Source organism: Antennarius striatus, chromosome 1, assembly GCF_040054535.1.
Source record: "Antennarius striatus isolate MH-2024 chromosome 1, ASM4005453v1, whole genome shotgun sequence".
In the NCBI taxonomy this organism is placed as follows: Eukaryota; Metazoa; Chordata; class Actinopteri; order Lophiiformes; family Antennariidae; genus Antennarius; species Antennarius striatus.
The window spans coordinates 28,457,906-28,471,661 of record NC_090776.1 but is presented as its reverse complement, the minus strand read 5'-3'; the positions used below and the strand labels follow the sequence as shown (position 1 = coordinate 28,471,661).

The window sequence follows — 13,756 nt, the reverse complement described above, 5'->3', positions numbered from 1 at the left end:
TAATGGCTGATTTGTTCCTCTTTTGAACGTAAAGGAGAGAATTCTTCCAATACAAATGGTACAAAACCAAAGAAAGAACCTTAGTTTATCATTTAACTATCAGTCTTCCTGTATCTGAATCATAATGTTTTCATTAGACAAAAGTGTTTCTTCCTTCCTGCAGTCATTTGCTATTTTTGGGAGCTCGCCATTACACTGTTTTCTTCTCATTGAACTAATTGAATACCAGTCAAATGAGTCTAATGCAATTTCAAAAACAGATCAAATCTAAGATGAAAATTTGTATTGAATATTTTAAATCCCACACTAAATCTCAAAATTGAGATTTTTGATGATTAAATTGATATCTGAATTCAAAAGACCTATTAGTGTGTTTCCTCTACAGGTAATTTAATGGATGACGTGTTCTTTGTCTGAGCTCTGAAGATACGAAAGGTTTTCAAGTGTTTCAGGCTCAGAGAGGCCAGACGCAGGAAATTTTATAGACCAGTATCAAACTTGGTCTTTTTTTTTTTTTACATCTGTGATTTAGTTTCCCCTGAAACTAAATCATAACATCAATGCAAAGTCCTATATACTGTGAAAGGGAGACACTTGGGAAATAATGCATTGTCATCAATTTAATTTGTTACTGTGGATACACAACTTTAAATAATTTTTAATTAGAATTGACAAAAAAACAGTTCTCATGATTAAAATAGATTTTCTGAGTTGGTGCAACAGCAATGCTATATTTTATTGTAATTCTTAACATCTGAATGAGACTTTTTTGCCAACTTTAGAGCGCTTGACTTTATATGCTGTAACTCTAGGAGCATGTCATTCGAGAGGAAGCCAGAAGTCTGACTCCACGACAGTGTGCAGCCATGGACCTTGTACTTCCCACCATCAAGGTGAGTTTTATGTTGATTATCCTGTTGGGTGTACAGCGAGAGACTAAACCTGACCTTTCAAAAAGACAAGAGAGGCACACAAGGCATAGCAAAGCAGAGATTTGCAAGTAAAATTAAATGGAAAATTTGTAAATTTGTAAATCAAGGACACAGTAAAATGGATTGCACTGGCTTAGATGCTCTTCTTGGATCTTGAGCCTCAATGTTATCAACCCCTTTCTTATATTTTCTAGCGTCTTTCACTTGTATGCAAGCATTTTCATGGACAAGGAGAATATTGATTGTGGACAAATGTTTACGTGCTTCACAGGAACTGTACAGTTAAATCTCAAAGGGGTGTATATATTTAATTCTGTCATAATGGTTAAGTGATCATATAGTCTATTTGTAAATACATTTGATTGTGTATTAACAGAATTACATAAAACATAGTAAGGGTTCTTTCACCATTCCCTTCTATTAAACACAAAATACTGGATGTATTTTGATGAGTTGTGTTAGTAGGGTTGTACATGCAGCATTGCATCCTGGAATTGATTCATTATAATTGCTTGATTTTTGATTTCACTTATTCTGAAAAATAATACAATGAGGGTTATTTTATGATTGGTTAGTTACACCTTAACAAATTGACAGATTACCGTGGAACCTTGTAAAAGAGCAGCAGTTCTTATTGTCCAGAAATAATAACTGCTGAATTTGAAGTTACATCAAAAAAAAAGAAAAAAGACACAGATCATTACTTTTTTGGGGGTTATTCTGAGGATCCTTTTAGTGGTGATTTATTTGGCACACATGCATTAAGTGTTGGGCCTTGGTGGAAATGTATGCTGTATTGTGTCCATTTTATTTTGATGTCATAAAAAAAAGACATAAGGAGACATAAGTGTAATTCATCCAAATTTGACAAAACACGCCTGTAACATTAATTTGTAATGATCATTTTTTAAAAAAATCTACTTTTTATAGAACTTATATGAAAGGTATTGATGATTCTTGATAAGACAATATATATGTCATAACAGTATGCGCCGGTACCAAAGTACAAGAAAAGGCTATAGTTCCAGCGTTTAAAAGTCATGGCACAATGCCACGAGTCTATTACCTGAGAAGGTGTAAACAGTATTCACAAATATGTAAAAATGCCCTGAACCTCTAGAAGATAGTATGAAGCGAAATGCTAATATACCACCGCGTGGTTGTTATTCTTAAAACAATTTGAGAACAGGCTCCATTTTTAAATCGGCAATACTAGGGTTGTGCTAATGTGCCACTGGGGGGACACACAAAATGAGATTATACAAGAACTTATGTGTACATCGAGTCTGAGATTCTTTTTCAGTATTTGTAACAGGCAATTAGTACAGCTCAGAAATACCACAGGAGAGTTGGTTGAACAGGTCATGAAGTGCTTTGCAGGCACTTTTCTGTATCATATTTAATATATAGCAGAAACAGCAGAAGTTCCAGCCTCCAGGGATGAAAATATATGCCAACACACAAGTGCAAAAAAGCTACAGGTCCTCAAATAGCTAACACCAACACAGTTACATACAGCCTGGTATGTTGTAAACTTAAAGTTGTGCATAATTAAGTTTGTGGTTGCTTGAAATAAAAATATCCATGAGCGATGTGCAAGATTTGCCTCAGCATGTTTATGCTTTTAAATCTGATTTATTGGACATGTTTGTCATGTTGGTGAATTAGTTTGTGACAACAAAGTGCAACTATAGTACAAATAAACTATACAGTAAACTATAAAATAAACTGTAAAAACTATAGTTTATACAAATAAACTATACAATAATACCAAAAATTACTCCGATGGTGCATGCCATAATAAAAAAACAAAGCAAGTCTATTTTCTAAAGAAAGTCCATTATGTAGCCTGAACGCAGTGCACAGCTATAGGCCTTGAGTACATTTAGTTCCTTAGACTAAACTTTAATCTTTGAAAATGAATGCCTTGGATAATGAGAACAGTACATGCACTAGCCTACAGAGGCATTGACATGAGGCACAATTTACAAAGTATTATATTACAGTACTTATGATTTTGAGTTAATTGAACCTGAAACCTTAGTTGTTAAAGATAATTGGATTTAGTATGAGATGGAATTTTTTCAAGATTGTCTGTGATACTGGTATGAATAGTTGTTTGTGCAGATTTCATCACTCTTTCATAACCCAAGGCAAAAAGTGTGAACCCCACATAAGCTTCAAGGACAAATAAATGGAATTATAATTTAATCAATTAAAAATAAAGCCATGAAGAGATAGAGAGTAGAATACTGCTCTGAGATGTTTAATCAAAAATCCATTGACCATTTCAATATTCCTGCTAGAAACAAAACAGACAAACAAACCAACACTCACAATTGTTATCGAAACATATAATTTTCCCATAACGGTATAAAGGAAACAAATAAGGGGGAAAAAACTGTTTGGTAGCAACTACTTTAACTTGGTTTAAAACAAATAATTCAGGATGAACACTATAGACCCCCTCTGTTACTCCTGTAATAATTAGAGGTTGTTGAGAAGAGCTACAGAAGACCATAGCAAGCACACATTAGAACCTATAGCTATTCAACGCCTTCTTTCTTAGTCAGATCTGTCCATGGCCACCCTCCAACCTTCCATTTGTGGGAGTGGTGACAGCATTAGAAAAGCAGGCAAAGCCTTGTCTGTCCTACAATGTAAGACTTATCAGCTCAAATGGGTATTAACCATCCAAACATGGGTTTCAGGTTTAAATACATGGTAATTAGTTAGAAACGTAGCTATTACTGCTCTTTCGTCCTCTTTGTGTGTGCTTTTTGTAAGATCCATACAGACAATAATGTCCTTGGCTTCTTTTTCAGTTAACTATAAGCTGTAAGCTTTGCCATCGTGTTCAAATCTACTCCAAATGTTCTTTATTTCGGACAATTAGAACTCTGAACCAATCTGTCATTTTATTTATGCAGCAATACTTCCATGCTGGAGGAAACGGATTGAAGAAAACTTTCCTTGAAAAGAGCCCCGACATGAAGTCTCTCAAATATGCTCTCAGCCTTTACACTCAACCTACAGATGCCTTGATCAAGAAATATATATGCACCCAAACCACTCAAGGTAAGAAGTTGAAATGGTATTGGTGTTGCTTGGGGAGTGGCATTGTTTGAATATCTAAAAGCCAAAAACAAAAGAGCATTTCTCCCGTAAGATTTAGTTTTTTTAGATCACAGTATGTGGGCCAAATACAGAGTGTGTGGAATATTGCAGGTGTAGACTAAAGTAATCAGTCTTGCCCTGGTTCCCTCTGTATGAAGGCAGAATGCATTCAGGTAAACAGAAAGAATTCAGTCCAATGAAGTGTTGAATCTTTGAGCTATTTGTTGCGTCACTGAGTTCAGCATTGCAGAACAGATCATTATAGAACAAGGCTGATAATGGCAGAAAGCTATTTGGCCAGGCAGTCAGTGGACCCGGTTGGCGTATCACTGACAAAGACTGGCTGAGGGGCGCATGTGCACAATGTCAATATGTGATATTTTGAGATGTTTCTCTTCTTCATATCCTATCCCTTCATCCCATACCGTTCGATCACATCCCATCCAATTCTTGCCCCTTCTGAGTTCACAGTATGTTGTCACTCTTGTTTTAAGGTAATTTAATCTGATGTCTATAAGTGGGACTAGTGAGGTGTTTGATGTGCATTAGGTCAGTAAACAGTGTGGGGATGTTTGATATAGCACATTGGACACTGATCCATTAATCACCGACCCCTGTGCTCTGCCAGTGACACATTTAGACCGTGCACTAGTCTATTCCAGCCAAGTGTGCTTTCTAAAGCACACATGTGCCTTTCTGTCTGTTTGATAGTCATTGAGATGAGGAAGATTCTTTCTGCTTGAATGGAAATATAATTAAAAAACAAGCTTGTTACTTCATGCAACACTTTTTCAATGAGTTACCGCCTTCTACTTTTAATGACTACTTTTAACCTTCTGTTAATTGTCCCTTTGTCTGCATCAAGGGTGATGTCATTGTCATTTAAAAGCAGAACAAATTCACAAAAATAAATTTCAAGGATTAAACTGAATCTTGACAATAATATTCATAATCGTCTACCTTATCTGGGGTTTTTTTTCACACTATATCCGTTGAACCTTCTTATTGCACCTTCTTTATGGACTCCAGCCTTCCCTTATCTCATCCTTATGCACCGTTCATCGCATTCACGCTCTGCTCTCTCATGTCACTCACACTGACACTCACCCCATCTGCTGTGTGCATGCCAGATTATTATTTCATGAAGGCACAAACTGACAACTACTGCTTTCTGAAACAAACATGCAAAATCTTTCTTGCTGTAGGTTTGTTGATAAATGAGGAGGGCTGCGGCTTTTGCTCTGCTAATTTTTCAGCAGTCCAGAGCTTAATTCTGCAGCATTAATGTGTTTGTGCCCTCCCCAAACCTCTCAGGGCATCATTAGAATAAATCAGAAGCTTGTTTCTTCATTACCAGCAGTAATGGGCACTGCATGTTTGTCATGTATTGATTAGATATTGGATGAAAATGTTCCTCCATCAAACGTACTGATTCTTGCCTCCCAACTGTTTGCACCAGACTCAGTGAAACGCAAGGCATTATTTAGAGGCACCCATAATGGGTTAGACCATGTGTGATGCAAAAAGAGACTCACAGAGAGCAATCAGTTTGTAATGTTTCCCAGGGACGACATGTGCCTCAGTGATTGAAAGTGTAATACTGTTGTGATTGCTCAAAAGGGTATTTTCTCTTTTACATGTTTTTATCCTGTCTTGTCCTCTCTCTACCACTTCTCTGGTTTATTTGTTTTTTTAAAAAAATTTTTGTTGGTTTATTTGAGTGATCTCTCAAATCATTTGACTCTTTTTTCTCAAATTGTTTCTGTTCAGCCTCCAGTTAAAAAACAACAACAAGGCAGTCAGAGACTGCAACATCCCGCGACACCCCTGAATTCAAAATTTTACCCTGACCTGCTCGCATAGGTCTAAGCAATAGCTTTGAGCTACGGTCTTACTCATAATGGCCTTCTCCCTCGTCTTTCTATCTTAACCGGTTCCTGAGTGTACAAAAGTTGAAATTTGAGGCTCCATGTTTTCTCAAGGACAAGGTCATCATCTCATTTTCATCCCCTTTGCCGTCTGATTAATGTGCTTTTTGTTTGATCTTTCTATCTGCGAAGATGTTTGGTGGACTAACTAACGGAGGGATTAACGGACGAACACACGAACACTAACAATTGTAATACATCACCGCTTTGAAGCGGGATGTAAAAACTGTCTGTCTTTCAGTGTTTTTAAGCTTTAATATCTAAAAACTTTCCTTCCATTCCCTCTCTTTCTCTGTTTAATTTCTCTCTCACTCTTCCTGGCTCCCTCACACGTCGGTACTTTATTCTCTCTCATTTTTATTTGGCCTGACTCTAATTCTGTTGTTGTTTTGGTGCTTGTCCAGGCCAGTCATCCAATGGATCGGTGGGGGAGGTGTCGATGCAAGTGAATCTCATCTCTCATCCTGGCACTGGAGAGCACAAAGTCAGCGTGAAGGGTGAGATTTTCCTATACTCAGAAATGCTCTTTTGAGATTTCTATCCAAACACTTATACATGTTGAAGGACTAATCATTGTCAGCTCTCAATTGTCCATTTGACTGGTAATCTCAACTGCTTTTTTTTTTATTTTTTTTTTTACAGTTTTGAATATGCTTTGAAACAAAATTACCACCAACACATGTGGGGGTTATACTGCACATGCTTTGAACGATGTCTATAGTTGCTGAGCATGTAAAAATGCCTAACCCTCATGATCTATTCACCCAGATTGTCTGTATTTTTTATGGTGCCAAGACAAGTCCCTTGACTTTTCTTGTAGTGGCTTCAGCAGGTCAACATTCACTGAGCCATTCAAGAAATCCAAATAGTTTTCTCCTTTCTGCTAATTTGTGAACTTTCCGTAAAGACAGATTTTGATTAAAAATGTAATGATTCAGTGGTTTCTTTTCTACCTCAAAAACAACATTGTCAAAAAAAAAAATTAATAGCACCAAAATAAATTTGTGGACAACATAATTAATCTATAATTGATCTTCAGACATTTCATCTGGAGTGGCAAATGGGTAAATCATTCAGCTTCTAAATGAAAAATGTTTTGCCCATTGTGTCCATTACCAGAAAACATGCATTCTAAAGTGGTACCAGCTGCTCATATACAGCAATTAAAAATATAAAAACGTATGTAAGAATGTAAATGTTCTATGGTCAGAGCCCTTGCTCTTGAGTCTGCAAAAAACACTATCAAATTTGCTGATTGAGACATATCACCTACACAAGCTTGTGCTGGCAACACTTGTATTTTTCAGTATGAATAAATGTTTCCGAACTGTACCTCTGACGGCAATGGAGGCACCACAAACCCCTGCAATAAACAGCTGGGTTGCAGTTTTGTATTGACACTCCTGCAGTGACAAATAAATGAATGCACACGATCCTGCACAGGAGGTAGCCCCTCGGCCTTCCTGAGCTGATAGTTTAGCTGCAGTGCAGGTATCTCACAGAAATCTCAACAACGAACCATTAATTTGCTTCTGGCAAGGAGATTGTGACAGCATTTGACCGTGGCTGGTTGGCTTCAACCACCAGCTGGCTGCCCTGCCACACACATGTGGAGGTCCCTCTGTCAGTCCACTTATCGCACATGTCACACACTACATCCCCACGAGGCCCCACTACGTAAAGTGGTTGTCATGGGCAGTCTCCTGTTGGATATTTACCTCCCATATCTGATGTACAGATGTAGTCATTAGTATGTCTGTACATGTCTGTCTGGCTAGTGGTTGCCTGTACACTATTTTTGGTCTAAAGCAAATCTGTTAAACTAGACAGTCCTGCTTTACCTATCATAACACAATAATGATAATAATGATAATGATAATAATAATAATAATAATAATAATAATAATAATAATAATAATAATAATAATAATAATAATAATAATAATAATAATAATAATGATAATAATGGGCCTTTGCTTGATTTTTTTGAAAAATCCTGTTTTTAAGTTTTCCATGTTTTCTCTGAAAATTGTTCTTGTACCAGTGAGCTACTCTTGACTCGCCGAATGGACACGTCATATGCTGATGTGTTTGTTTTGCGTTTGTTTTGCATAGGCAGCATGATATGACTTCTTCAGATGGGAGAAAGGAAGCTAAAGCTCAATTACTATTTAACATTTTGTTTTGTGTTCATGTCTTTCGCAAGTTGGAGGAAAAAATATACATAAGAGCAATGACATCTGTTCTTCCTCCTGTGGTAACACCATATGCACTGCAGCTGGTAATCAGCTGTAATCAGCCAGCAGCGGTAACATTACAATATGATTACCAGTTACTATGGCAATCATATATTGATGTTTCTATTAAAGCAGAACCCATTATAGCAGACTGGAAGGCTACAGTTTAATGTCTCTGTAATTAGTTTCCACACCATTTTTTTAATTTCTTTTCATTGGCCATTTTTATTTTTATGCTTTTTGCAAAATTACTCTTGGCAGCCACCAAGAAGATAAGGAAATAAAAGATTCTGCTCTGATGTGTCTTTCTAGATTGAAAAAAATTCTGCATATAATATTCCAACCCATATTGTATATTGTATACGTATAATATTGTATTATGTTTAATCCTTTGTGTTTAAAGACCATATCAAAAATGTTGCTAATAAATTTCTTTCTGCATTTCTCAGTGGTCGCAGTGAACAATCTCATCTGGCAAACCAATGCTATGTTCCGGCCGTTTGTAGAGGTCAACGCCCTGGGGCCACACCTTGCTGATAAAAAACGCAAATTCAGCACCAAGACCAAGAATAACAATTGGTCACCAAAGTACAATGAAACATTCCAATAGTGAGTATTTATTCTCCCTTGTATTAGTAACAGACTTGGGGAGAAAAGGAGTAAATGTTGTTTTAAAACAAATGCTTCATTTTGTACTTTATTAATTGCCTTAGTGGGAGGTAGTGGTAGAGGAGAGTGTGGCTCTCACACCACCATCCCAGGATGGGGGTGTGTAAGATGAAACTGGTAGTGGGGAAGAAGGTCAAAAAGACAAAGGCAGTGCGGAGAACCATGTGGCGGAGGTTGAGAAAGGGTGAGTGTCGTGCGGCTTTTAGACAACAGGTGAGACAGGCTATTGGTGGACAGGGGAGGCTTCAAAAAGATGGGACCACAACCAAGGTGATCAGAGAAACAGGCCTGAGAGTACTTGGGGTCTTCTAGTATGAGAGGGTAGAAGGAAACTTGGTAGTGAAACCCTAAAATACAAGAAACCATACAAGGAATGAGGCTAGCGAAGGAGTGGTGGGACACTGAGAGGACCAAGGAGAGGAGATGACAATACATTGAGATTAAACGTAGAGCCAAAGTAAAGGTGGCAAAGGCCAAACAAGAAGTATGTGTTGACAAATATGCCAAGTTGGACACCTTGGAAGGAGAAAAAGATTTCTACAGGTTGGCCAGACAGAAGGATCGAGAAGGGAAGGGATCTGCAGCAGGTTAGGGTGATTAAGATAAAGATAGAAATGTGGTAACTGGTGCCAGCGGTGTATGGGTTACATGGAAGAAATACTTTGAGAAGTTGATGAATACGGAAAATGAGAGAGAAGGTGAAGTAGAAGGTGCAAGTTTGGTGTACCAGGGTGAAGTTAGAATGGCATTAATGAGGTTGAAGAATGGGAAGGCAGATTGTCTGGATTACATTCCTGTGTATTTATAGAAACATCTAGGAGAGGTGTCTGTGGAGTTTTTGACCAGGTTGTTCAACAGAAATCTAATGAGTGAGAAGATGCCTGAGGAATGGAGGAAGAGTGTGCCAGTGATCATTTTTAAGAACAAAGGTGATGTGAAGAGTTGTGGGAAGTATAGAGGCATAAAGTTGATGAGTCACACAATGAAGTTATGGGAGTAGTAGAGGCTAGACTCAGGACAGAAGTGAATATCTGTAAGAAAAATATGGTTTCATGAATAGGAAAATGTGCATTACTTGCCTTGAGGGTGTTGATTTTTGTAGATCCAGAGACAGTCTATTACAGGGCACCCAGAGAGGAACTGTGGTATTACATGAGGAAGTCTGGAGTGGCAGAGAAGTATGTTAGGTAGGTGGAGGAACATTAAGAGAGGTGGTGGCTTGTGTTGGAGAGGAAGAATGAAGATTAGACAAAGTAAAACAGAATTGTTGTGCATAAACAAGGAGTGATGAAGGAAAAGTGAGGCTACATGGAGCCTCACTTTTTGACTAGGTGGAGGACTTAAAATGCTTGGGGGTAACAGTCCAGAGCAACAGCGAGTGTGGTAAGGAGGTAAAGATACAGACCAGCAGGCTGGAGTGGAAAGAAAGTGGCAGGTATCTTACCTGACAGAAGAGTCTCTGCTAGAATGAAGGGCAAAGTTTATAAGACAGTAGTGAGATCAGCCATGGTGTACGGATTTGAGACAATGTCGCTGAAACAAGGACAGTAAGCCGAACTGGAGTTGGCGGAAATGAAGATGTTGAGGTTCTCCCTAGGAGTGACTAGGTTGGATAGGATCAGAAATGAGTTCATCAGATAAACAGCCAAGGTGGATACAAATAGATAGGCTGACATGAAAAAAAGATGACATAATGTGGCGATCCCTGACGGGACAGCCGAAAGGATGAGAAGAAGATCATTATCTGCATTTTACATGCCTGCATGCAACAGGCATTCTATATGCATCATATTACTCTATATCTACTGTCTTATACCCATTATAATTCAGTGCACACAGCCTTTAGCATCTTATATACAGTAGCACACCAATAACACCTTGAAGTAACTGGGTTTCCATTTGTTCTTAGTAGTGAAAACCATGTGATTGCTTTAGCTGCACTTCTGCTCGCACTCTACTTGAACAGTTGAAGGAGGGAAAGTGACTCCTTGCAATCTATACTCTGTTCAATTCAGTTTATGGGCTGTAATTCCCCAAGCTGATTCAAAAAAGTAACAGAGGGTAAAGTGATCTTTAGAGTTGCAACACAAGTGTGACCAGTCTAGGCCCTGTGCTGCATACATATAGTCCTTTTTTCTTTTTTTGAGCAAAGTTACAAAACTTCATTCAAATAGAAACAATCATTTCTCTTACGAAACTTTTTTTTTTTAAATTTTGTATACTTTAGTAATCCCTGGATGGAAATTACAAACACACTCTAGAACAAATACATGCAGATACTGTATGTTAGTATGTACAGGCCCCTGTAACACGCACAAACACACACAGGGCGCCTGTAGGCATGCAGGGGAAGGTAGAGTGATGGGCAGCTCTACACGGTGAGCCCCAAATGAGCAACTTGTAAAGGAGGGCAGTGCCTTGCTCAAAGGCGCTTCGGCAGTGCTCAGGAGGTCAGCTGATACCTCCCACTGTCAGCTCATACTCCAGGCGGCTGGGGCGAAAGTGGGAATCGATCTGCCAATCTCGGAACATTGGGTGACCCACTCTACTGCTCTGCCGCTTTACCGCTGAGCCACTGCCGCCCAGAGTAGCATGACTGGATTGTCCAAACACAGCTGCAAATACTGAATAACGTGGAAATGTCACCAAGTTCTCCTACTGAGTCTCTGAGTGACTTAGTACATTCAGCTGTGAACATAGCTGAATGTCAATGTCCAAAGGCATTTATTCATGTTCAAGGCTTTCATATTATAATTTGTGTTTTTCAATAAATTTTTAACGAAAAAAAATATGAAAGTCAATATGTCATACTTTAACAGACTAAACAAAAAACACACAGTACAGTAATCCCTCATTACCTGCGGTTAATGTGTTCCAGGGACATCAGCAAAAAATGACAACCCTCGATAAAGCGACCAAATATTTATTTTATTATTTACGTTTAACTTATGAACCCTCCCCATACTGACATTAATACAGCAGCAGGTTTGGGAGCCATTGCAATGGTTTCACAAAGACAAATTTTACTTCACAAGGCAAAAGTAAACTTACAGTAGACACTTTTGGATCATGCATACATATCTGAACATTCCTGATCATCCTGTGTCATTTCTTTCAGTGTTCTGAGTAACGAACACGGTCCAGAGGCCTATGAGCTGCACGTCTCGGTAAAGGACTACTGCTTTGCTCGTGAGGATCGCATTATCGGCATGACGGTCATCCAGCTCCGAGAGCTGGCGGACAAGGGCAGCTGCTCTGCCTGCTACCCCTTGATGAAGAGTGTCTCGATGGATGAAACTGGCCTCACCATCATGAGGATACTCTCTCAAAGGACCAACGATGAGGTGGCCAAAGAGTTTGTACGTCTCAAGACAGATACACGCTCAGCAGAGGAAGTGTCGTAATGTCGAACATAGATGCAGTATTAAGAGTTGTGTTGTCTGTGAGAAATGAAGAAATGAAGAAACAAAAGGAGGCAAAGCATTAACAACACTTGTTCGTTCTGGATAGAAGCTTGATAATGAGATTGTCACTAAAGCAGAGGAAGCCCAAATGTGACAAGGCAGCAAGATAGAGGAGGAAAAGAGAGAGAGAACGAGAGTTGTGTTTGTTTGTTTTTGTGCATGTGTGTAAAACATCTGTTGGAATGTTGATTTTAAAACTACAGTATGTACAAGTGTTTACTTACCGTATGCTTACTATTAAGTACTATATTCTACAAGTTATGTTAATGAGACATGAAATACCTTTTGTACAACATTTAGTCTTTTTGGACAGAGATTTGTTCCAATAAAGTGCCAAACCAGTATAAAAAAGAACAGAACAAACGTATATGAATTATGGTGAACTTAGTATGTCTGAAATTTGCTTGATTATTTTGTCCGGTGTAAGTCCTTTCTGACCGTGTGGCGTTTTGATTGTTGCAACGTCATTCATTTTGCACCCTCGGTTTTTGGCTTCACATGTTCTTCCACACAGCACAGTTGTGTGCATCCTCTTCTCATTCATGTCTCTCCCATGATTCCACAACAACAACCAAGCAAGGTCTTGTCCTTGCCTTCAAACCATTTGTATTTTAAGTCAACCTGAAAATAGACCATGTTTTTTTATGGCGATGACTGCTATGTAAACCTTCATAGGTGTTTGTAATTTTATAACCATGACAATAAGTGACGACAGCCTCCAGTGCTACAGTCTTAGCAGAAAGGATGGAAATGTTTTATGTTTCATTATTTTTAGCCATCAGCTTCCAACCTTTCTGAATGACCACTGTGAACATAAGCTTTGGAAGGCAAGCTTACGTAACATTGCAGACAGTTTGATATTGTTTCATATTTTTCCAATAACTTTGTTCCTGAAAAACTGCCAAAGTTATATAACATATTTGTACAAAAGCAATCCATTACATGTATGAAGAGATATATGTACATGTGAGCTATTAATTTTTTTCAATGCTTAATATATGATCATATTATAGGGTGGTAAGATTTTATTTTTTTTATTTCCTGTGAAGCTGTTAACCAATATGAAAGTTGCACGTTACTTTACACACTAAGTTATATCAGCTTCTGTCATTGGAATTATATTTCTTCATAAAGGAAAGAGTCTAACATTTGGTAAATATGCAACATTCCTATGTATTGCACTGATGGCGAATTGTATGTCATGTAAATATATTTAGTGAGATATTGTACAAAAGTCTACTTTTCTTCAATGTGCATAAAGTATGTGCAAACGTGTTAAAATTTCTGGGTCATTTCAAGGACTTTTCCCATCAGCTCTTTTTTTTGGTGATACAGATGAGTTTCCTCTGATCAGTTCTGCGCTAGTTTCTGTAAAGTCACTTGACACCCACAGGCTGAAAAGTATATAG

The 13,756-nt window shown here is 38.1% G+C and overlaps 1 protein-coding gene across 1 annotated transcript in view; it reads left to right on the top strand.

Moving 5' to 3' along the window:
- The window catches only part of LOC137592655 (protein unc-13 homolog C), an 81,825-nt gene extending 68,249 nt beyond the window's left edge, over window positions 1-13,576 (top strand). The window contains exons 29-33 of the mRNA XM_068310964.1: window positions 813-893; window positions 3,863-4,010; window positions 6,382-6,474; window positions 8,664-8,823; window positions 12,002-13,576. Of these exons, the coding sequence (XP_068167065.1) occupies window positions 813-893; window positions 3,863-4,010; window positions 6,382-6,474; window positions 8,664-8,823; window positions 12,002-12,287 (768 nt within the window). The 3' untranslated portion in view covers window positions 12,288-13,576. The remainder of the gene's footprint in view (window positions 1-812; window positions 894-3,862; window positions 4,011-6,381; window positions 6,475-8,663; window positions 8,824-12,001) is intronic.
- The last annotated feature ends 180 nt before the right edge of the window (window positions 13,577-13,756 follow it).